Source organism: Xyrauchen texanus, chromosome 32 (genome assembly GCF_025860055.1).
Source record: "Xyrauchen texanus isolate HMW12.3.18 chromosome 32, RBS_HiC_50CHRs, whole genome shotgun sequence".
Classification (NCBI taxonomy): Eukaryota; Metazoa; Chordata; class Actinopteri; order Cypriniformes; family Catostomidae; genus Xyrauchen; species Xyrauchen texanus.
This window is the reverse complement of record NC_068307.1, coordinates 17,263,598-17,287,892: the sequence shown is the minus strand read 5'-3', so window position 1 is coordinate 17,287,892 and position 24,295 is coordinate 17,263,598. Positions and strand designations below refer to the sequence as shown.

Below are 24,295 nucleotides of genomic sequence, written 5' to 3'. Positions count from 1 at the left end.
ACTTTGAGAACATCCAACTTCTTTTGCAATTACCTTTTGAGGCTTTCCCTCCTTGTGGAGAGTGTCAATGATGGTTTTCTGCACAACTGTCAGGTCAGCAGTCTTCCCCATGATTGTGAATTCAACTGAACCAGACTGAGAGACCATTTAAAGGCTCAGGAACCCTTTGCAGGTGTTTAGCTGATTAGAGTGTGACACTTTGAGCCTACAATACTGAACCTTTTCACAATATTCTAATTTTCTGAGATTCTGAATTTGGGGTTTTCATAAGCTGTAAGCCATAATCATCAAAATTATATCAAATAAAGGCTTGAAATATCTTACTTTGCTTGTAATGAGTCTATATAATATATTAGTTTCACCTTTTAGGTTGAATAACTGAAATTAATGAACTTTTGCACGATATTCTAATTTTTCGAGTTTCACCTGTATATTTGCTTTTTTAAAGAAAAGGAGTGACAAGTCAAAAAAAATTTTTGTGGTAATCAACATTATGCCAGAAATGCTGTCGATTGAGCTTAACTTTTATTGAGACCGGAATATTAATTTAAGATCATCGTAAATACGTTTAATTTACCATACAATACACTACACATATGTGATCTGGCTCCAGATTGTCATGGTCTTTTCAGTCATTCAAAAAGGTTGAATGAAGATATTCTGTTGAGGGTTCTGATGGTTCAAAAATTTAAATAATGGGCAAGCTTCAATGAAACAGAAGCTTTATCAGTAATCTTAAAATGATCATATTTGGGGCCTGGGTAGCTCAGCGAGTATTGAGTTCGAATCCAGGGTGTACTGAGTGACCTGGTTACTAGGGAGGGTAGAGTAACATGGGGTAACCTCCTCGTGGTCGCTATAATGTGGTTCGCTCTCGGTGGGGTGCGTGGATGCCACGGAGAATAGCGTGAAGCCTCCACACGCAGTGTGTCTCCGTGGTAACACGCTGAACAAGCCACATGTTAAGATGAATGGATTGACGGTCTCAGACGTGGAGGTAACTGAGATTCGACCTCCACAACCTGAACTGATACGAGTCACTATTCCCCCACAAGGAATTACGAGTGCATTGGGAATTCCAAATTGGGGAGAAAAAATAAAAAAGATAATATCAATTTAGTCATAAACTACCTATGCATTAATAAATGCTGAGAAAACTGTAAAAATTCATCATAAGGAAAATACTTAAATGAAAAGAAACACATTTTACAGACATATTGATTTCAATTTGAGAAAGCCTATCCTATAAAACAGAACTGAGAGTGTGGCTGTGTCTCAAAATCTAGTGAGCTAGATTTAGCATTTTTGGGCATACAGTTGAATTCAGAAGTTTACATACACTTAGGTTGAGAAAACACATTTTTTTAGCCACTCCACAGATTTAATATTAGCAAACTATAGTTTTGGCAAGTCGTTTAAGACATCCATTTTGTCCATGACATGTGTACAATTGTACAAACAGACATATTGTTTCACTTTTAATTTACTATATTACAATTCCAGTGGGTCAGAAGTTTACATACATTAAGTTAACTGTGCCTTTAAGCAGCTTGGAAAATTCCAGAAAATTATGTCAAGCTTTTAGACTATTAGCTTCTGATAGGTGGTGTACTGAATCGGAGGTGTCTTTTGCTTGACATCATGGGAAAAAGTTAAATAAATTTGCCATGGCCTCAGGGAGAAAAAAAAATTGTGGACCTATACAAGTCTTGTTCATCCTTTGGTGCAATTTCCAAACACTTGAAGGTACCACATTCATCTGTATAAACAATAGTACGCAAGTATAAACACCATTAAACCATGCAGCCATCATACCACTAAAGGAGATGCATTCTGTCTCCTAGAGTTTAACGTAGTTTGGTGTGAAAAGTGCAAATCATAACAGAATGACAGCAAAGGACCTTGTGAAGATGCTCAAGGAAACAGGTAGACAAGTATCTATATCCACAGTAAAAGAGTCCTACCTCGACATAACTTGAAAAGCTGTTCAGCAAGGAAGAAGCTACTGCTCCATAACTGCCATAAAAAAGTCAGACTACAGTTTGCAAGTGTACAAAGATCTTACTTTTTGGAGAAATGTCCTCTGGTCTAATGAAACAAAAAGTGAACTATTTTGGCCATAATGACTATCGTTATGTTGGAGGAAAAAGGGTGAGGCTTGCAAGCCGAAGAACACCATCCTAACCGTGAAGCATGGGGGTGGCAGCATCATGTTGTGGGGGTGCTTTGCTGCAGGAGGGACTGGTGCACTTCACAAAATAGATGGCATCACGAGGAAGGAAAGCTATGTGGATATATTGAAGCAATATCTCAAGACATCAGCCATCAAGTTAAAGCTCAGTCACAAATGGGTCTGACCCCAAGAATACCTCCAAATTTGTGGCAAGTTGGCTTAAGGACAACAAAGTCAAGGTATTGGAGGGGCCATCACCAAGCCCTAACCTCAATCCGATAGAACATTTGTGGGCAGAACTGAAAAAGCGTGTGCGAGAAAGGAGGCCTACAATCCTGACTCAGTCACACCTGTTCTGTCTGGAGGAATGGGCAAAAGTTCCAGCAACTGGTGAGAAGCTGGTGGAAGGCTCCCCAAAACGCTTGACCCAAGTTAAACAATTTAAAGGCAATGCTACCAAATACTAACAAAGTGTATGTAAACTTCTGACCCACTGGGAATGTGGTGAAAGAAATAAAAAATTATCTCTACTATTATTGTGATATTTCACATTCTTAAAATAAAGTAGTGATATTACAAATGTGTACTGGTCGGCGCTGCACTGTCTCTCACTGTGCTTATTGTCCTGTCCCGTACTTTTTGCACATGTTTGCACGTGCCTTTATGTAGGAATGTTATTTAGTCTGTGAAGTCTCTTGTGGTTCTGTGTTTGTCCTATGTTGTTTTAGGTAGCACCATGTTCCTGGAGGAACGTTGTCTCGTTTCACTGTGTATTGTACTAACAAAAATAGCTGTCTGGGTAGGCAGCTCACTAGGTTTTAAGATCACCATAGTTCAGATTCGCTCTTTGAAGAAAAAAAAAAAAAACAGATCCAAACTAGTTACACTTGCATTTACAACTAACATTGACTGATAAGTGTTAACTGCAAAACGAGGTTCGTTTCGAGAGCAATCGTCGTCGTTTTTCTGGACATTGGTAGTGCAAATGAGTGAACTCACCCCATTTTCACAGAAGTAAATCAGGGAATTTTACCACTTCAGCTTTCCCCAAAACTGATTTACGGAGGTTCGGTTTCAGTCCAATCTGTCCTTTTTGTATGTTGATAACCAGACAGCAATCCAACAGTTAAAACAGTTGTTGTGCTTTGTTTGCTCCGTTAAGGAGTGTTTTTATGAAAATGAGCTCTCCTTTGTCTAGTGTCCCTGTTGGCTCGCGGTTTTTCGCCTTCATAGTCCCATTAGGTTTTCTATAACGGTCTACTGTTCAATGGCATGAAATACGCTTGCAACTCCACTGTTACGTTTTGCAGAGTCCTCATGGTCAAATATCTCAAGTAATCTGAACACCCTGACTGAATCCAACACTGTTCTCTTGACCTACCCCACTCCAAGTATCCCTGGCTGCAGCTTGAAGAAGGGGGCGGGGTCAATACATTGGGCGTGGCTACATGTGTCACCCCGCCCATAATATTCTCTCATTGGCTCGTTCATCATGTATTGGTGGACATGATTTTCATTATAGTGCTGTGGCTCGTAAGTGATATGAAATTGTGTTATACCTCACCATTTGTTGCAAACAGATGTAGTAGGAGTCTGACTGAGCCGCCTGTTGTTGTTTTAGTCGTGTTGAAAGCAGAGGGCAAAATTACTAATCCTACAATGGCAAAGATGCAACTCTAATGCGGTGGTAGTCTGTGTTGAAATAATTAGGAAAGATAATTTTTATATCAGTGCTATGATTTGTAAGTGGCTTTTTTGTATCTCACGTGTCATTTCAAACAAATGTAGTAGGACTGAGTCGCATGGACTGGTGAACAAATTGTGTTGTGTCTGCTGTCATTCAAATCTGTAAATCAAAAAGTTGTTCAATTTCACAAAGCATTCATTATAACGCATGGTTAGAGATATGAATTATGAATTAAATTAATTATAATATATGTTATTTTTTTTTTTTATATCCCCATAGAGTGAAAATAAAAAAGTGGATAAGTGTTGTTGTAAAATAACATTTTAATTTATAATTTATGCTTTAGGCACGTCGTCTGTATAGGCTTGTTTAAGAAAATGTTTATGCCGGTTTCAGCCTTTATAAATCCAGAATTTTTCATCACTTTTAACGTAGGATAAAAACCATGGAATTTGATTGAATATCACATACATGTAAGCACTATCATCAAATTGTTTAGCTCAACTATGCAATATCTCTCAAACAATAATAACACACCAGCAACGACGACCACATCCCTCCTTTCATGCATGTCTGTGAAAGATGAACTAACCAATGAGACTATGTTATAGGCGGGGTAACACGTGTAGCTCCGCCCCACACATAGCACCGCCTCATTCTGCAGGCAGCAGCCAGGTTCTTCTCCCCCCCACTCCCTCATGCAAGTGGGATCTGCTGCCCTCTACTGGGCATTATTTGCAACAGCAGGGGTTTTCAATTTTATGTACTCATAACATCCATTAATTCATTCATTATTTAATTTATTCATTCATCATTCTTTGTTTCTTTCCAGATCTATTGTTCAAAAATGCATTTTAAATACAATTCACACCAAATAATTACTCTTCTATGTTGTGCATGTTGTTTTTATATTATTATTATTATTATTATTTATGTACTGTATGTTGATTCCAGACCATTACACCACATGATATATTAAAAATATAATTTGGTGTAATGGTCCGCAAATACCTTGTTCAAGAACTGTTCAAATCTAAATAAAAAGTCTCAATAAAAGCTGAAAAATTCTTGAAAAAATTAAATGTTGGCATGAGTGGAGCAGCTGCAGAATTGTAAAATATTTGTATTTATTTTAATCAAATCAAATAAAAAAATCAAATCACTTTATTGTCACACTACTATGTACACAAGTGCAGCAGTGGGTGAAAGTCTTGTGTGTAGTTCCGAGCAACATAGTCATGACAGTGACGAGACATATACAAATGTACAATAAAAATCTGATTTACACAACACAATATACATATTTAATGTACACATTATTACACAACACAATAATAATATACAATGTACAGTAAACAATACACACAATATAGAATACCCATACACAGAATATGGAATACACATACAATAAAAAAGTATATAAAATTTATAAAAAATATACAGTAGGTTGTATCGTAAAGAGAATATAATTTATGATAGTCCAGTGTAAGATTAATAAAGTGCAGTGCTGATATGTAGATCGTGAGAGATCAAGTGTTCAAAAGTCTGATTGCTTGGGGGAACAAGTTGCCAACAAGTTGCCATTAATCAACAGCATTGATAAAATAACACAGTTTAATCGTAATTTACTGTCAAATTACTTTTTCGTTGTTAAAAATCACTTTTTTGCTTTTGTGCAAATAAAAGGATAAAATTGAGAATAAAAAGTTCACTAGTAGGCTATCCAACACAAGGGCTCTCTTCAGTTCGGCTGAGCCCTGCCCTCAAGCATGACAAATCTCTCACAAACAAGACGCAATCTTTATTAACATAAATGACAGATATACTGAAATTGACAATTGTATTATAAATACTGCATAAATGCAATTAAATGTATTAAGTCTTGTTGTTTTCCAGTCTTGCTCACTAGGGGGTGTACAGCACCCTTAGCAACCCCCTTCCCGCATTGGTTTATAACCAACATGTAGGTAGCCATTTTGTTGTCAGGTGACAAAAAAAATAAATAGAGAAGACCCCTTTAGACAACAACAACTGTTTGTCTAACACACACACACACACACACACACACACACACACACACACACACACACACACACACTCACACTATTTTGTCATATATCATTAAATATAAACAAATGTTTTGTTCAGGTCCTTTGGTATAAACCTGACAAACCTTATTGATATTCTTGACCTAATAATGAATGATACATGTAAAAAATATTTTTCACCTTGAAAAAATTTGTTTGAAAACTTTTTGAAATTAATGATTGTACTTGTGTATTCAGGGTGCAAGCCTGCAAGGAAAGTATTTTAATACCTTTTACTTGATGGATACACCACAATAACATTTTTTTTAAAGTAATTAAACAAAACACAATTTTTTGAAAATGCTGTAAAAGTTTTTCAAAAATATGTTTTAAACTTTTATTATAATATATTAATATTGCATCTCTTTTCTTGCAGACAATGGTGGCTAATGTCAAGTTCCCTTTTCCTCATTAAAAAAGTTTTACTCCTTAAGAAATTAATTGTAATTTTTAAACAGATATAAAACCATGAGCACTCATATTAAAATAAAGACTCCAGTAATATCAGTAATCTTATAAAAGCTGTTTTATTCTAGATGGAGAGGGTTCGCACATGGGGGCTGCCATGATGAGATCACATTACCAGTCAAAGACTACTTGTTTAAAGCAGAGCCATATAGCCTATAGAAAGAGTTGCGACAACTCCATTGACTCCAATGGAACGTTTTTTTTTACAGCAATGGCGGCTCGTGGAGCCTCTCAATAGTTCCCGGAAGTAGCAGCAAACACCGTAGAGATGCATTAGAACAGACCGTTTGCGACGCACTTTTAAAAGGTGAGACGTTTAAAGAATAATATTATCTTATTCTGTATATTATCAGTACATCTAAATACAAATAAATTGTAAATTAAAACCTTATAGTTGAGTATTACTCATTAAATTAGGAGATAAGGGATGTTATCGGATAACTAACAGATTAGGCAAGGATTGGAGCTGGATAAAGTTAGTAACGAACACCCTATTAATTGTAAATTCTTTGCAAATACCTCACACATTTTTTTTGTTGTTGTAATTTTTATTTATATTTAGATTGCTCCAGCTGACTTGAGCCAACCATTTTTTTTTTCTCCTCTCCATGTCAGTGGGGAAGCCATACATTCGCACACCTTTCTCTGAGCGATTGGAGCATCCCCATGCAGCACAGCAAACCATGGTGAAGACTATGCAACGACAACATGAAAGAAAGGACACATACAAAATGCTTGGCATGCTATTTAATTGATTAGAAATGTATTCATGAATCGCTGTAGTTATTGCATTTATTTGAATAAAAATACAAAAATGTAATATCGTAATATATTATTACAATTTAAAATAACTGTTTTCTATTTTAATGTATTTTAAAATGTAATTTACTCCTGTGATGCCAAGCTGAATTTTCAGCCTAATTACTTTTGAACGGCAGTTTATATACGAGTATGCTTAAGTTGTTTTAAAGCTGAATATATTGCGTATATGAATAAGTATTGTAAGAATTATACATTAGATATATAATATTTATAATACATAAATAATTATATTACTATATATAGAATTGTAAACAATAAGCTTCATTTCACTAAATTTTACATTTCCGTAACTGCTGCTAATAGTTAATAGTTCATTGACCCATTGTGCGGTGCGAGCTGGAAATCACCTGTCACCAGCCTGTCTCTGTACTATCTGAAAAGTAATAAATATGACATTAGTTACCATGAGATTAGTGAAAACAATGAACATGAGGTAACATAAAAAGGCAACAGAAACCCTAGCCTGAAATAAGTTGAGGCAAATAACGGTAAGCGAACACTAATCCTCAAATATTAGCTGATTTGATCTTTAAAAAACAACATCGCTGTAACAACATACTCATGCTACATACATATGTCGGTGTGTTACATAAATATATAAAATAAATGCATTTATTGACTACTAATTACCAGAAATCGCAGTTCTGTCACTCTACTCTAACAGTTTGGAATGACCGCAAAAGCACTTCCTGGAACTATTATCTGAAGTCTACGTGAATCACGTGACGATCAAGCATTTAGAACTTCCGTTGTCGCAACTCTCCTTTATATGGCTCTGGTTTAAAGGTGCTGTAAGCTATATTTTCATTCGTGGAAGGGTATGCAAAAAAGGTTCCCACTCCCTTAAAGGTATTAATGAGATAAGAGTTGAGATATCTCACCAGTCTCTGTGACAGCTGTAGACTCTGTAAACAGCAAACTAAATGTGTCTCAAATCGCGAATATTTACTCTTTTCACCTATCAATCATTTTGCTGATTCTTATAGTATTGTAGTTTTACTATGGTAATTATTGAGGCTTACTGCCATTTATAAGCCATGTTGTTCATAACAGTTGTCTGTTGAGGGCGCTATTTTGCTGCAGTTGTTTTTAACAACCGTTTTTGCACAATGTCGGTTTCAATAAAGCTCATTTTTTATCTTTGCAGCTGGGGAAAGAGGGGAAAAGAGGGGGCGTGGCTAATACAACAGCTCATTCGCATGGAAGTACAATGTCTGAAATCGCCATGCCACTAGTGTCACTGCAAATCATAGATGACACAAGCAAAAAAGTGCACCTTTTATCTGTACTATGTTATTTTGGCGTAAATTAACGTTATTGTGGGTTATCACTCTACTACTAAACCACTGTCAATAAACTCTAATTTAATAGTTTTGTTATGCTCTTTTTCACCTTTTCATTACATATTTTACAACTGTAAATCTACACAATTGTTTGTGAGATTATAATTATTAATAAAATTGAATCTGAATAATAGAGGATGTGGACATCTTCCTTTTTGAACAATGCAGTTACATTTGTAAAAGACAGAGGGCGCACCGCTTCACTTTAGGCTATTGTGTGTAGGTAGAAAAGGATGATTACAGTAGTTTAACTTAATTAAATTTCTGTTAAATTCACATATTCCATATTCATTATTCCAAAAATTTTGAAGGGATTTTAACCAGGTGTTTGAAACCAGCACACAAAAACTAACAATTGTGTTACTGGACTTTGTTTTAAACCTTACAATTAGTGTGATGTGATTGCGGTCATTCTGACTCTTGAGTTCAAAAACCGACTGAGCAGTTTTTGGTTTGGTGCATTTTCTTCCACTGGTGGTCGAGAGGGTAAATGTATTAAACATGAGAAACCTAGTGAATCGAAGGACATTTGTATATGGTTCAGCTATGAAGATTTTATATTAAATACATTTTATCTTACATTTTGTATCATACCAAAAATAATTATATGTTATGTGATGAAAACATCTAAAAGTAGTAAGCTTCATCTAGAGAGAATGAAAATTCAGTATACGTCACTTTGACCACAACAAAGTGTGTGGAGGCACTTGCAACTTCAATAACTGCCGAGAATCTTACACTGTTCTCAGAACTGGGTTATTTCCAGAAATATGTCTCAGGTGCACTTTGAGAACAAAAAGAAAGAAAACTTAGATGACGATTGGGGTGAAATTTAAATACTACTCACACCATTTCGGACTGCACCTGGTTATAAACAAAATATGTGTAGCAGATAGATGAGGTTTGCTCATGGTTGTTTATTTGTCAGAACTCGTCATGAACAAGATGGGATGGCAGGCCCTGTCATGACTATAATGATGTTTGGTCACACTCCAGGACTCTTGTTTCAAAGAAAATGCCAGTTCTGTAAGTGGACTCAGTGTCATTGTCCTTATAAGTGTTATTTGTCATGTGGATAGGCTCTGGCAGCTGTAGCATCTGTCCTCTGTAACTAGGATTCGGATAGCAACAGGATTTAATGGAGCTTAGATCAGTAACTCCTTCCTCCCCATCCCCCTCTTCCTCTTCCTCAAAGACAAATTCTTGCAGTAAAGTGCTCTGTTCATTGGGCATTTTCTGTCTGGGTTTGATCAGATCTTGAACCTGCAGGAGAATAATGTCATGCACCTCTTCTCTGACACTGCTTAAGTCCTGCAGATTCAGAAAAAGAACAACAACAAAAAAACAGTTAACCTACAGCACACCAACTTTTCTGTTCTTCTTTAACTAAAATATTCTTCCTTTAAGTAATAGTTTACCCAAACATCTAAATGATCCACCCCCATGACATTCCAAACTTGTACAATGTTTATATTAACAATTTCTTAAGAATCTTCACAGAGCATTTTTTTCTTTTTCTTCCATCCGATAATGAGCAAAGGAGACTTATCTAATGACTGTGGCAACATTTTTGCAAAATTATAATATGTGGCTCCTTACACATATCACGGCAGTTTCATGGTGAATGTTCATTGTGTGGCCAAAAGCAAGTAAAATTTTCTCCCAAACAGATGTTGTTAAAGGTGAACTCAGTAATCAAATGTCAAAGTGGCCCGGATGCTGCATCATTCAAACACAATATTACTGTCACGATTCCCTTGTTGTCTGCCCTGGGTTTCACTTGTCATTGTTAAATGTACTACACTTCCCAGAATCCACCTGCCATCACCACTGCCATTTTGTTCATTGTTCTCACCTGTGTCTAATTCAGTCATCACTCCCTGGTTATTTAAGCCCTGCTTTTTGTTCACTCCTTGTCATTCGTTGAATGTTGTCAAGCCTGATCTGTGGTTCCCTGCCTGAGTTCTTAGTTTATGTTTGTTTCCCCATCGAGGGTTTTTCCCTTTGTGTTTGTCTTGTATTTTGTTAATAATAAAGAAGCCTGCATTTAGATCCTCTCTCCTCGCTGCCTCATTCCTAACAGAACGAACGACCAACTATGGATCTAGCAGGGTTCCTCATGGAGCTGACACAGGCGGACTTGACTGTCCGGGAGTTCTCCTACTTTTTCACCAACGTGGCCAGTTGCACCGGCTGGGATGACCACACTCTGAAGGTGGCGTGCGGTTCGGTGTTCCCAAACACCGGTGGTGGGAACTCCGGAGACTGCACCTGGCGGGAGTACGTGGGACTCATCTTGGAGGAGTTCGCTGCCGGGGAACCACCTCTCCAGATCCCAGCTCCCACCTCTGGGCTTTCCTCTCCAGCCACGGTGAGTGAGCCAACCCCCATGCCTGCCGTGGTCAACGAACCAGCGCTGCTAACTTCATCCGCCCGGAGGAGGAGGAGGAGGAGAAGAAAGGCCTCTGCTCTCCAGCCTCCGCTAACCACGGCCAACCAGCCAATGCCTGCAGCCCCGAAGGTCAGTGAGCCAGCGCCTGTAGCCCCCGATGTCAGTGAGCCAGCGCCTGTAGCCCCCGATGTCAGTGAGCCAGCGCCTGTAGCCTCGACCGTCCCTGAGCCAGCGCCTGTAGCCTCGACCGTCCCTGAGCCAGCGCCTGTAGCCTCGACCGTCCCTGAGCCAGCGCCTGTAGCCTCGACCATCCCTGAGCCAGTACCCCCCGAGCTTTCCAGAGCTCCGCCTCCCGAGCTTTCTACGGCTCCTCTCCCAGAGACTCCCGACCCTCCTGCGGCTCCGCCCCCAGAGCCTCCTGCGGCTCCGCCCCCTGAGCCTCCCACGGTTCAGCCTCCTGAACCTGTCCTTGCCCTGTGGCCAGCTCCCAGGCCTCCTGAACCTATCCTTGCCCGGTGGCCAGCTCCCAGACCACCTGAACCTGTCCTTACCCTTTGTGCCTCCTTGGACTGCCTGTCTGCCCCCTGTGCCTCCTTGGACTGCCTGTCTGCCCCCTGTGCCTCCTTGGACTGCCTGTCTGCCCCCTGTGCCTCCTTGGACTGCCTGTCTGCCCTTTGTACTCCCTTGGTCTGTCTGTTTGCCCCTTGTGCTCCTCTGGTCTGTCTGTTTGCTCCCCCTCACTCTTGGACGATTTTTTTTTTTTTTTTTTTTTTTTTCATTTATTTTTTTTCTCTGAGGAGCGTCTGGAAGCCGCTCCTTTGAGGGGGGGCTATGTCACAATTCCCTTGTTGTCTGCCCTGGGTTTCACTTGTCATTGTTAAATGTACTACACTTCCCAGAATCCACCTGCCATCACCACTGCCATTTTGTTTATTGTTCTCACCTGTGTCTAATTCAGTCATCACTCCCTGGTTATTTAAGCCATGCTTTTTGTTCACTCCTTGTCGTTTGTTGAATGTTGTCAAGCCTGATCTGTGTTTCCCTGCCTGAGTTCTTAGTTTATGTTTGTTTCCCCATCGAGGGCTTTTCCTTTGTTTGTTTTGTATTTTGTTAATAATAAAGAAGCCTGCATTTAGATCCTCTCTCCTCGCTGCCTCATTCCTAACAATTACAACAGTTATCAATGCCATTGTAGAAATTCACTATGTACAGTAAACCAGGATTAATTTAATCCATGAATGAAAGTGTCCAATAACAGAGCAATTTCTGAGATGAAGTGAGTAGTATTCGGCTGGTCGCCTCTGCTCCATGTAGAATAAAATAGCTTTTATAAGGTTTCTGATATGACTGAACTCTTCATCTCACATGAGAGGTCATGATTTTATACATATGTTTTTAAATTCCCATTCATTTCTTTAGAAAATAAATAAAACATTTTAAATAAGGAAAAATATTACTGAGTGCACCTTTAAGATTAATGATCTATTGAGTTTTAAATAAACAAAACCAACCAACCAACAATACATCTTAAACCTAAAGCTAACCGATAGTGACTATGTTTAAATGGACACCAGAAAACGTCTAGGTTACGTATGTAACCCCCGTTCCCCGATGGAGGGAACGAGACATTGTGTCAGAAGTGACACTAGGGGTCCACTTATAAAAGTGCCATGCGCTGAGCCGTGTACGTGAACTGCTGATACAGGAGCGAGCAGGTATTCTTACATGCAGGACGACCAACTGTATCAGGCTGCACGTACCCTTCCCCAATGCCCCATTTAAGCCATCAACGGACCAAGCCTGGCCGGGCCTCTTTTCTCTCTATGTTTCTCGCATAGAGCAACTAAGGCCGGGGCCCTTACACGCATTGAGGGAAGGGGGTCTTAGCCCTTATTCAGGGCGGAGAAGACCCTGCGGAGGCCACGCCTACCCGAGAGGGGAGGCAAGTTTAAGTGGCAAAACCATCAGAGGCCTGCTTAGGGCCTATGTGGAAAAGTCGGTGCAGTGGTGGATCGAGCCTCATAGAGGGGGGAACATACAGCACGGCAACCGAGGCAGCTGTGACTGCCTAAGGGAAACACGGGAGTCAGCTCGCCAGAGGGGACAGCACCGTGGTGTTACACACAGGGGGAGTCCGAAGGAGGCCTTACCTGTGGAGCACCTATACCAGTACAGGGTAGCTTGTGGTACCCGCAGTGGCTTGGGTCAGTGAGTTCCTCCGCTGAACTGCGACCCACGAGGGCTAGGGAGGAATCGACCAGTGTCCCAAACCTGAGATCTCCTGGGAATGAAGGCGACTGTTTCCCTGGTTAGGGGAAGGGCGCTAGGTGCAGCGATTCACCCAGTCAGATCGTAGGCGTGCTACCGAGTTCTCACGGGCTCGGTACCTGAGAAAACACGGGATGATACTGACTCAACTCGGAGATTGTAGAATCTCGCAAAAGTGTTAGGTGTTGCCCAGCCCGCTGCTCTACAAATGTCTGCTAGGGCAGTGCCCCTAGCCAGTGCCCACGAGGACGCAACACTCCTGGTGGAGTGAGCTCGGACCCGCAAGGGGGGGGCACGGCCTGGGTGTGATAAGCCAGGGAAATGGCGTCGACAACCCAGTGGGCGAGTCTCTCTTTGGAGACAGCGTTCCCTTTCTGCTGTCCCCCAAAGCAGACGAAGAGCTGCTCAGAGCGTCTGGTGCTCTGTGTGCGGTCCAGATAAATACGTAAGGCACGTACTGGACACAGCAGTGAAAGGGCTGGGTCTGCCTCCTCCCGGGGCAGCGCTTGCAGGTTCACCACCTGATCCCTGAAGGGCGTGGTAGGAACCTTGGGCACATAGCCCGGTCGTGGTCTTAGGATCACGAAAGTATCTGCCGCACCGAACTCCAGGCAAGCGTCGCTAACAGAGAACGCATGCAGGTCCCCGACCCTCTTGATGGAAGCGAGCGCGATCAGCAGGGCAGTCTTGAGAGAGAGGGCCCTGAGTCCAGCTGAGTCAAGCAGCTCGAAGGGTTGGTCTCTGGAGTCCTGTAAGGACGACCGAGAGATCCCAGGAGGGGAACAGGTTAGGCCGGGAGGGAGTTATCCTCCGGGCACCTTTTAGGAACCTGACGATTAAGTCGTGCTTACCAAGAGACTTGCCGTCTACCGTGTCATGGTGGGCCGCGATCGCGGCGACATACACCTTGAGGGTGGAGGGGGACAGCCTCCTCTCCAGCCTCTCCTGAAGAAACACAAGCACTGACCTAACTTCACTTCTGCGGGTCTTCGGCTCGGGAAGAACACCAGTCCACGAACAGACGCCACTTTAGAGCGTAGAGATGCCTGGTAGAGGGGGCTCTGGCTTGGTTGATTGTATCTATGACGGTCGGCGGTAGGCCGGCTAGATCTTCCGCGTCCCGTCCAAGGGCCAGACGTGGAGGTTCCAGAGGTCTGGGTGTGGGTGCCAGAGCGTGCCCCGTCCCTGAGAAAGATGGTCCTTCCTCAGGGGAATTCGCCAGGGAGGGGCTGTCGTGAGGAGCGTGAGGTCCGAAAACCAAGTCCAGGTGGGCCAGTAAGGGGCTACCAGAATGACTTGTTCCTCATCCTCCCTGAACTTGCATAGCACCTGTGCAAGAAGGCTCACTGGAGGGAATGCGTACTTGCGCAGCCCCGCAGGCCAGCTGTGTGCCAACGCGTCTGCCCCGACGGGAGCCTCTGTCCGGGCATACCAGAGCGGCAGTGGGAGGTTTCTTGGCAGGCAAAAAGGTCTACCTGAGCCTTGCTGAACCGGTACCAAATCAGCTGGACCGACTGGGGGTGAAGCCTCCACTCTCCGCCAGGCAAGCTTTGTCTTGACAGCGCGTCCGCTATCACATTGAGGTTGCCGGGGATGTGAGTGGCGCGCAGTGACTTGAGTCGCTGCTGACTCCAAAGGAGGAGACGACGGGCGAGCTGTGACATGTGGAGGGAGCGTACTCCGCCTTGGCGGTTTATGTAGGCTACGACCGTGGTGCTGTCTGTCCTGACTAGGACGTGTTTGTTTCCGAATTAACGGGAGAAACTTCTGCAGGGCCAGAAAAACAGACAGCAGCTCTAGGCAGTTGATGTGCCTGCGCAGCGGGCCTCGGTTCCACCAGCCTGCGGCTGCGCGCCCGTTGCATACGGGCGCCCAACCCAATTTGAGGCGTCGGTTGTGACCAGAACGCGTCGGGACACCTGCTGCAAGGGTACTCCTGCCCTTAGAAAGCAGAGGTCTGTCCAGGGTTTGAAGGTTTGGCGGCAGGCAGAGGTAACTTTTATGTTGTGCGTGCCGCAGCGCCATGCTCGTCTCGGGACTCGAGTCCGGAGCCAGTGCTGAAGTGGTCTCATATGCATCAACCCCAGCGGTGCGGCCGCCGCGGAGGATGCCATATGCCCCAGGAGCTGTTGGAAACATTTTAGCGGGACCATGGCGCCTGGCTTGAAGGAAGCGAGGCATTTCAGCACTGACTGAGCACGCTCGTTGGAGAGACATGCTGTCATTGGGACTGAGTCTAACTCCAGACTGAGAAAAGAGATGCTCTGGACCGGGGAGAGCTTGATTTTCCCAGTTGACCTGAAACCCCAAATGGCTGAGGTGGCTGAGCACCTGGTCTCTGTGTGCGCATAGTAACTCTCGGGAGTGGGCCAGTATGAGCCAGTCGTCGAGGTAATTGAGTATGCGTATGCCGCTTCTCGAGCGGGGCAAGAGCTGCCTCTGCGACTTTCGTGAAGACGCCGACGGGACAGAGACAGGCCGAAGGGGAGGACTTTGTACTGATACGCCTGGCCGTCGAACGCGAACCTTAGGAAGGGTCGATGTCGAGGCGTAATTGAGACGTGGAAGTACGCGTCCTTCAGGTCTACCGCTGCGAACCAATCTAGATGCCGGACGCCAGATAGAATTTGTTTCTGGGTTAGCATTTTGAACGGGAGTTTGGACAAGGTCCGATTGAAAACTTGCAGGTCCAAGATCGGTTGTAAGCTGCCGCCTTTCTTGGGTACAACGAAGTAAGGGCTGTAGAAACCCTTCTTCGTTTCGGTTGGAGGGACAGGCTCTATCGCGTCCTTTAATAGAAGGGAGGCGATTTATTCGCGCAGGGAGTGGGCATGTTGGCCGTGTACTGCGGAAAAATGTACGCCCATGAAGGGGGGCGGAGACCTGGCAAACTGAATTGCGTAACCGAGTTGAATGGTCCGGTGCAGCCAGCGTGACGGGTTGGGCAGTGAAAGCCACGTCTCTAAACTCCGTGCTAGGGGCACCAAGGGGACGGGTTTTTTGGATGTACCCGGCGGGGCTTCGCAGCGGTGCGGAACAGGTAACGCGGCGTCGGGAGGCAACGTGGCGTCCCGAGGCTCTGGTGCTGAGAATAAACTCAAAGCACTTACCTTGCTCCGCGCATCCGGCGGGGGGCGGGTTCGTGGCTGAGGAAGAGGTCTGATGCTGGCGTCCTCTGGACTCGTCTGAACCGGCCGGCCGGGGAACAGTCGTGGCGCTGAAGGCGGGGACACCGCGTCCATGGAGCCAGGACTGTTGAGGCCTGAAAGCAGAGTGCCGTGAGTACGGCATTTGCAGGCCATGTGCCCCAGAGACAAAGGAAATAGCTCTTTTATTGAGAATTTGGGTACCGCAGCCCGTGTTAGGGGGTGCGGCAAATGAAAAAACAAAGGATTCTCCTCCGGCCCTCCACCGGGGACTGAGCAGTCTTACCACCTCCGGAGCTAACGTCTTGGGTTCTGGGTGCATTGTCTCAGGAGCGCCTGGGAACCTTCCGGGTCCTCGAGGGGGTCCGTGAGACAGGGGGCGTGCGCTTCCCGTGGTTTGCACGACGCTGGGGCTGAGAGCTGGGCCCGGGTTGAGGCGGAGCAGGAGCTTGGCTTCTGGCCGTGGGAGGACGCCCTCGGCGAGCAGACGGGGCATGGGCCGTGGCGGCAGGCTTGCGGCGAGGCATGATGTGAGAGATGGCCTCCGTCTGCTTCTTCACCATGGAGAACTGCTGGGCAAAGTCCTCGACGGTGTCGCTGAAGAGGCCGAACTGGGAGACAGGGGCGTTGAGGAAGCGAGTCTTGTCGGCTTCATGCATCTCAACCATGTTCAGCCACAGTTGACGTTCCTGGACCACTAGCGTGGCCATCGCCTGCCCGAGCGCTTGCGCTGTGACCTTTGTCGCTCTCAGGGCGAGGTCGGTCGCTGAGCGCAGTTCCTGCAGCGTGTCGGGATCAGGGCCACCCCCGTGCATGTCGCGTAGTGCCTTGGCTTGGTGGACCTGCAGGAGAGCCATGGCATGCAGGGAGGAAGCGGCGCGTCCGGTGACGCTGTAGGCCTTCGCTGTCAGCGAGGAGGTTGCTCTACAGGTCTGGGAAGGGAGTACGGGGCAACCTCGCCAGGTGGTAGGGGTACCGGGGCATAGATGGATCGCAACCGCCCTATCGACCTGGGGAATCACCTCGTACCGATGGCGCTCCGCCGTCGAGGGTGGCGAGGGCGGACGAGCTTGTGGCGATGTGACGAGTGGAGAGGGGTGCTCTCCACGAAGACGTCAGCTCGTCATGCACTTCCGGGAAAAACGGGACCGGGGGGGGGCGAGGCTGTGAGTGGCGCCCAGACCCCAGGAACCAGTCGTCCAGCCGTGATGGTTGTGGGAGGATGGAGGGTTCCAATCCAAGTCCACGCTGTTGGCTGCCCGGGAAAGCATGTCAGTCATCTGTGCGTCAGCCTCAGCCTGGGCGTGCAGGCCCGAAAGAGGCAGCCCAAGGAAGTCCTCAGCATCAGATAACACGCCCTCCTATGCCGCGGCGAGCTCATCTGCTTCCATCGCAAGAGGGTCGGCAGACTGGCTTTAAGGCGAGTCACCGCTGCCACAGTTGTAAGCAAGCCGCGACCGCAACGTTGTCATGGTCATGTTCTCGCAGTGAGAACATGAACCATCCACAAACGCAGCCTCGGTGTGATCGCTACCCAGACACACGAGACAGCGCCTGTGGCCGTCGGAAGCGGAGAGCACTCTACCGCATCCAGAAACAACACAGGGGCGGAAAGGCATCTTTATAAAGACGCGTCCTTAAAAGGACGTTCAACGCCGCTGTGTTTTGCTCTTTTAGAGGAAATTACTCTTTTAAATAAAATCACTCTTTTAGGGAAAAAACTCATGAGAGTTTTTGAATATGCACTGTCGATGCGCCCAGGGGCAGGAATGCACAGCCGTGCAAACAGGAGAAAGCCGCTGTTGTGCGCCGTAGAATCAAACAGCATGCAGCAGAGGGATAGCAGGAACTCGGTGTGTACACGCAGCAGTTGCAGACACAACCATCGGCTCCGAAGAAATTTACTGAATGAACTCCTGTATTTGCGCCGCTTAAATACCCGTATGTCCGGGGGCGGGACATGCAAATACTGGTTTCCAACTCTCATTGGCCTTTTTTCATAGTCCAGAGGTGAATATCGGCGCTCAAGAGAGACCCCTAGTGTCGCTTCTCTGACACAACGTGGAGAGAGCGACAGAAGGGGAATGGCTTATTGCTAGAAAGCAGCCTATTGTGAGAAAGCAGCTTTAAGTTTACATACACTGTATAATTGGCACACTCTTCATTCCCGTATACAGCAATGTAAATAGCAAACAATGCATCCAAGAAAAACTTTTTAAAAAAAAATTCTCTGTTGCTTTGCTTTATTTCCAGATATTCCAGAGTTGTGTTTCTTTTACATTTTCTGCTAACACGCTGCGTTTTGTTCTCTTCAGGACTTGTACCCGGTCCTTTGCATCGCAAAAGCAACACTCTGTCAGTTGAGCTACCAAGGTTAGAAATGTAGTTGTTATGTAAAGCGAATGTTACGATGGCCTTACAAGTCATGCACTATATTTAAAAAAAATTGTATGTCCTAAGATAGCACTGTGTGTGGAACAGAGCGAAAAGTTAGTGTTTATAAACTGATAATCTGCCATTTTACGTGTGATTTGTGTGAAACAGAATAAAAGTTGTTGTTGTTGCACCTCCAGTGACCATTTCACCAGGAAACTGCAGCGATACAAACAACGAGCCACGTAAAAATCTTTTTGCAAAAATATAGGTATAGTTACATGTTTTTATGAGACCAGGTACATTGTGGAGCGTTGAGGCTGCATTTTTTATGCGGAATGCAGTTGCAAATGAGATTTGACTGCTACAGCAGAGGGGAAGATAAACTATGAATAATTACTTAAATTTCAGACTTTTCCTCACATAAACTATCGAATGACCTCAGGGGACCTGGAATGTACACAAAAGTTGTACAGTATATACTACTTTTATGGTACTTTAAAGCTGTTTTTTGAGCTCTTGCAGTTACAAGCATTGGACCTCAAGGGGTGTAAGAGTTTTTTAGGCACCACAAAACCGGATGTGGTGGAGTTAACATGTTGAAAGCTGAGGAGTATGCTTTTGTATTGGCTAAAAAGATGACAGAATAATATGTTTGTATAATTTAACTTCTGCAAGACCTGAAATTGCTCATATTTTAGCTCCTCCATGACAGTTGTTGATTGAAAAAACTAAATCCGCTGTAGCTCCCCTTGTTGCAACGCTGAGAATATGGCGCATATTTGCGCTAGGTTATGAGCTGCGTGCGCTCTGACACATGCCCTCTCACAATGCAATTACGCGTGAAAACGAGCTTGCATAGTAAGATGAGTCTGCATTCCCATTCACATACTTACGTAGAATATGTTTGGAGTTAGAGTCATAGAGAGGGCAGTTCAGCAAATTCATTTAATAACAAAATATTACAAACATTATACATTTTGATGCATTTTAATAATAAATAGTTTAATTAGAAGAGCCAGAGTGTGTAAAATAGCTGTCGGAGGGCTTTGAAACTATCTTTTCTCCCACCATTACTCACTGAATCCCTTTGTGGTACATGAAATCAGTGCAAATATGCGGATGTGATGTCTTGTGGTTGTTATTTTGACCTGACCACATTTGTTTCTGCTTACAGTATTGGGGGAATTTGAATCACAGTCTTTTTAATGCACAACACAACCAATTATGTTTTTAAAATATATTGAGGTTGTTTAATCTGAAATTGGTTTTGATGCTTCAGCAGTTTGTGTTGCTAACCTGATCATGAGGAGAGCTGAATGCTGTTGCAGGAATCACAGGGCTGGGTACCACAGGTAACAACTTACTCCTAAATCTGGGAAGTAGACACTTAAATAAATACATTTAACATAAATTTACATGATATTTAAACTACCAGTCAAAAGTTTGGACACACTTGACTGCAATTTTCTCAAAAGCTTATGCTTAAATGCTTGAAATTTGTTTTGTTTACATATGTCTACATATGATTTTTTTTTTAAACAAAAAATGTAATGGAAAAGAATTACATAAAGGTTTAATAAACATTTCATTATAAAACCTTATTGTTCATTCACCGATTTGGCAGAAACTTATCAACTTAATATGCATTCAAGGTATATATTTTTATCAGTATGTGTGTTTCTTGGGAATTGAACCTATGACCTTAGCATTAGAAGTCCATACAAGTCAAGTTAAAGGAATGTACAATATGGCATTTCTGTAGGCTAATCATATGGCCTTCTCTCAATTCATCAGAGTTTTGGTAATCTCACCTTCTGGCAGCTATAGAGCAGATTATTGTACACAAGAGTGCAACCACACAGACAATGATGATCGTCTGGTCCTGCCATGATAAGGCTGAATGAAAGGGCAGAACACATTTGCTGTTGGCAGGTTCATTCTCCAACCTCATTGTGTTTACATGACATAAAGCAGACAATGTTCCAGTCTCGCATATTGAAATGACTGAATGTTGAATGATAGAAAAGATGTGTATCAGTACCCATGCCTTTTGAACTTTGTGTTTCAAAGTTCACAGTAGAGTTCGGTCCTGCTCCAGCTTTTGTTCTTCCAGCAATGGAAACGGTGTAAGATGTTGCCGGTAGGAGGTTCTTGATCAAGAAGCTTGTTTCATTTGCCAGCACTTGATGGTGTGCTTAAGCAAGAGAAACAGAGAGCATGATGTTAGTGGCTACATATTTTAATTGATGCATGCAAGTTTTGTGTTGATATCAATACATTGATGGCACATGTACTGTAATATTAAACTTAGCCAAAAGAAAATGTGTCTGGTAGAGTTACTTCAGTTACAGGTGGGCTTATTACTTGTTTATCCAGTTCTAAATCAGTGTGCTCTCCCAGGCAGTTTAAGACCAACTTTATTTATAAAAACCTACAAAGGCATAAAAAAATGTTTACACAAATAATGTGGCGTATCAGTAGATAGTGGTACTGGGGCACATGCATGATAATGCACATACTAAGGTTTGGGGGGAGGGTTCTTACCCTAAGTAAACTTTGCTTTGTAAGTTGTCCCTTAACATTTGTACTGTGGACATGAATAATACCAAAATTGTGCAGCTTATTGAGGAGAGCTATGCTATTCATAAAGTCATAAATGTTTGCAACCTCTCACCCATTACACAGCATTGTTGTTGCACAAAAGAGCACATTTAGTATGAGATTGATTCCTACCTCGATGTAAGAAAGAATGCTACTTTAGGTCCTTTATATCTGCAGCAATTAGGATGTACAACAGTACACTGAACTAAACATATTAAGCACACAGTTTTAATTTTGTATATACTGTGTACCTTTTTATGAATTTATCAACATATAAAAAACATATATATATACGTTTTCTCTCTCTCTCTCGCTCTCTCTCTCTCTCTCTATATATATATATGTGTGTGTGTGTGTGTGTATATATATATATATATATATATATATATATAAATAATGGGTTGTATGCATTGATTGGCACTATTGTTGTCTGCCCCGTGTTTCACTAGTCATTGTCACAAACTACACTTCCCATAGTTCCCTGCCCTCATCACTGCCAGCACTCAGTCATTGTTCTCACCTGTATGTCGTTTAGTGCTCATTACCCCTGTGTATTTAAACCCTGTTGTTTCTCCATTCCTTGTCGATCGTTGTTTGTATATGTATGTATGTATGTATGTATGTATGTATGTATGTATGTATGTATGTATGTATGTATGTATGTATGTATGTATGTATGTATGTATGTATGTATGTATGTATGTATGTATGTATGTATGTATGTATGTATGTATGTATGTATGTATGTATGTATGTATGTATGTATGTATGTATGTATGTATGTATGTATGTATGTATGTATGTATGTATGTATGTATGTATGTGAATGTCACCCTTGCTCTCCGTAGATGTTAATCCTGCCTTTGTATTCCTTGGATATCTTTCGTGTTTTTGTTTTGTTTTCCCAATCGTGGATGTTTTATTTGTTCCAGTCTTGTTTGTCCTATTATTTTCAATAAAACCGCATTTAGATCCTCACCCTTCGTCTGCCTCCACCTACTAACGTTACAACTATTATGAGCATCAACATTTTTGGCTATACAGTATGGAATGACATTGTGTGGGTGTGTGTGAGTGTGTGTGTGTGTGTGTGTGTGTGTGTGTGTGTGTGTGTGTGTGTGTGTGTGTGTGTGTGTGTGTGTGTGTATTTGATTTACAAGCACTGTGATTTTTTTACATAAATTAACACTATCCGCCATGCTTACATTACATTTCTGCATGTTACAATTTAAAATTCTATTATAATTATTTCTGCAGTATGATGATGGTGTTTGATTTTGTATATATATTTTTATTTAATTTTTTTTCAGCATAAGTTTTTTAATTATTATTGTATTATGTTGGATTTACTGTATTGCTATTGTTCTGTTTTGTGGTATCTATGTCTCTGCTACTGTAATGCCTCAATTTTCCTTTGGGGATAAATAAAGTAGTATCGTATCGATTTTCAATATTCAACTGGTATTCACCTAAAATGGTTTTTAAAAAAAACATACATTTACATTCCCAAGTCATTTCAAGCCTGAGCACACTGTAAATACTGCAACAGTAAGTCGAAAGTTTTGCTACTGAATTTGGTCTGTGCTTACCAAAATTGAAATCACTGCCCCCAGTGGCCGAAGTTGGAAGTGTTTTTTTTGTTTTTTCTCCCCTTTTTCTCCCCAATTTGGCATGCCCAATTCCCATTACTTACTAGGTCCTCGTGGTGGCACGGTTACTCACCTCAATCTGGGTGGTGGAGGACAAGTCTCAGTTGCCTCCACTTCTGAGATAGTCAATCCACGCATCTTATCACATGGCTCGCTGTGCATGACACCACTGAGACTCACAGCATACACAACTTACCACGCATCCCATTGAGAGCAAGAACCACTAATAGCGACCATAAGGAGGTTACCCCAGGTGACTCTACTGTCCCTAGCAACCAGGCCATTTTGGTTGCTTAGGTGACCTGGCTGGAGTCACTCAGCACACTCTGGATTCAAACTCACAACTCCAGGGGTGGTATTCAGCGTCAATACTCACTGAGCTAGCCAGCACCCCACAGTTGGAAGTGTTGTTGAACGTATGGGCTGTTTCTTAAAGCCCCATCAAAGAAAAAATGGGTGTGGTGTTATTTAGAACAAAATCTGGCCAAAAGAAGGTGTTTTTGCATTCGTTTTGGTTGTTTTGTAACAGTTGGTCATTCAGGCAACATGAAGTGATGTGGTTCCAAAAAATATACTGTGATAAACACTTTGGTTATTTTCATGAAAAACTTATCAGAACAGAATTACCCGGTTATAACTGGTTCCCAGCATTGTAAAATAAATTTTTCACTCTGGAACAACTAAAAATCACGCTGCTAAACACCTTCTTATCTGCAATTGGTGTATGTCACCTGGAGCTCCACCTACTTTCGGATTGACAGCTAATTCCCATTCACGGCATTAAATCAGTTAAAAGTGCAGCATGTAAGATTCAGAAACCCTTGTTATTAATGACACCTGTGGCCGTTTAGTGAACTGCTGCCAGCTACCTGTTGCTCGTGCTCGTGCACACACTCCATGGATGTGAGTGAGCATCGACCAAAACATTGACGTAACTTACAAAGAGACTGATCATGCTGACAGATGAGGTAGCATAATTAACATTACACAGTTATGATTTTTTTACTAGAAACTTTGAGACTGTATATTATATTTGACTCTCCAGTGCTGGAACAGGGCTAAAACAAAGTGTGGATATAGGTCTGACTATGGGAGACTGTTGTTTGAAGTAATCACTTTTCTTGGAATGATACACTAACTGCATTTATACGATAGCCTATGTCAGCGCTAGCTAGCTAGCCAGCTTCATCAATAGCTGTTAGTTAAATTTGGTGGATGATGACAGTGGCTGTTTATAAAATAGACTGTATATTATAAATATGTTGATACAATTCCATCACAAC

General features: G+C 42.9%; 2 protein-coding genes across 2 annotated transcripts in view; both read right to left on the bottom strand.

Moving 5' to 3' along the window:
- LOC127625845 (homer protein homolog 3-like) overlaps positions 1-3,569 on the bottom strand; it is a 46,783-nt gene extending 43,214 nt beyond the window's left edge. The window contains exon 1 of the mRNA XM_052101258.1: positions 3,173-3,569. Within this exon, the coding sequence (XP_051957218.1) occupies positions 3,173-3,177 (5 nt within the window). The 5' untranslated portion in view covers positions 3,178-3,569. The remainder of the gene's footprint in view (positions 1-3,172) is intronic.
- A 5,884-nt stretch (positions 3,570-9,453) lies between these two features.
- Positions 9,454-24,295, bottom strand: part of LOC127625836 (interleukin-31 receptor subunit alpha-like) — a 35,534-nt gene continuing 20,692 nt past the window's right edge. The window contains exons 12-15 of the mRNA XM_052101244.1: positions 20,804-20,956; positions 20,574-20,658; positions 20,059-20,134; positions 9,454-9,891 (exon numbers count right to left, since the gene is read on the bottom strand). Of these exons, the coding sequence (XP_051957204.1) occupies positions 9,550-9,891; positions 20,059-20,134; positions 20,574-20,658; positions 20,804-20,956 (656 nt within the window). The 3' untranslated portion in view covers positions 9,454-9,549. The remainder of the gene's footprint in view (positions 9,892-20,058; positions 20,135-20,573; positions 20,659-20,803; positions 20,957-24,295) is intronic.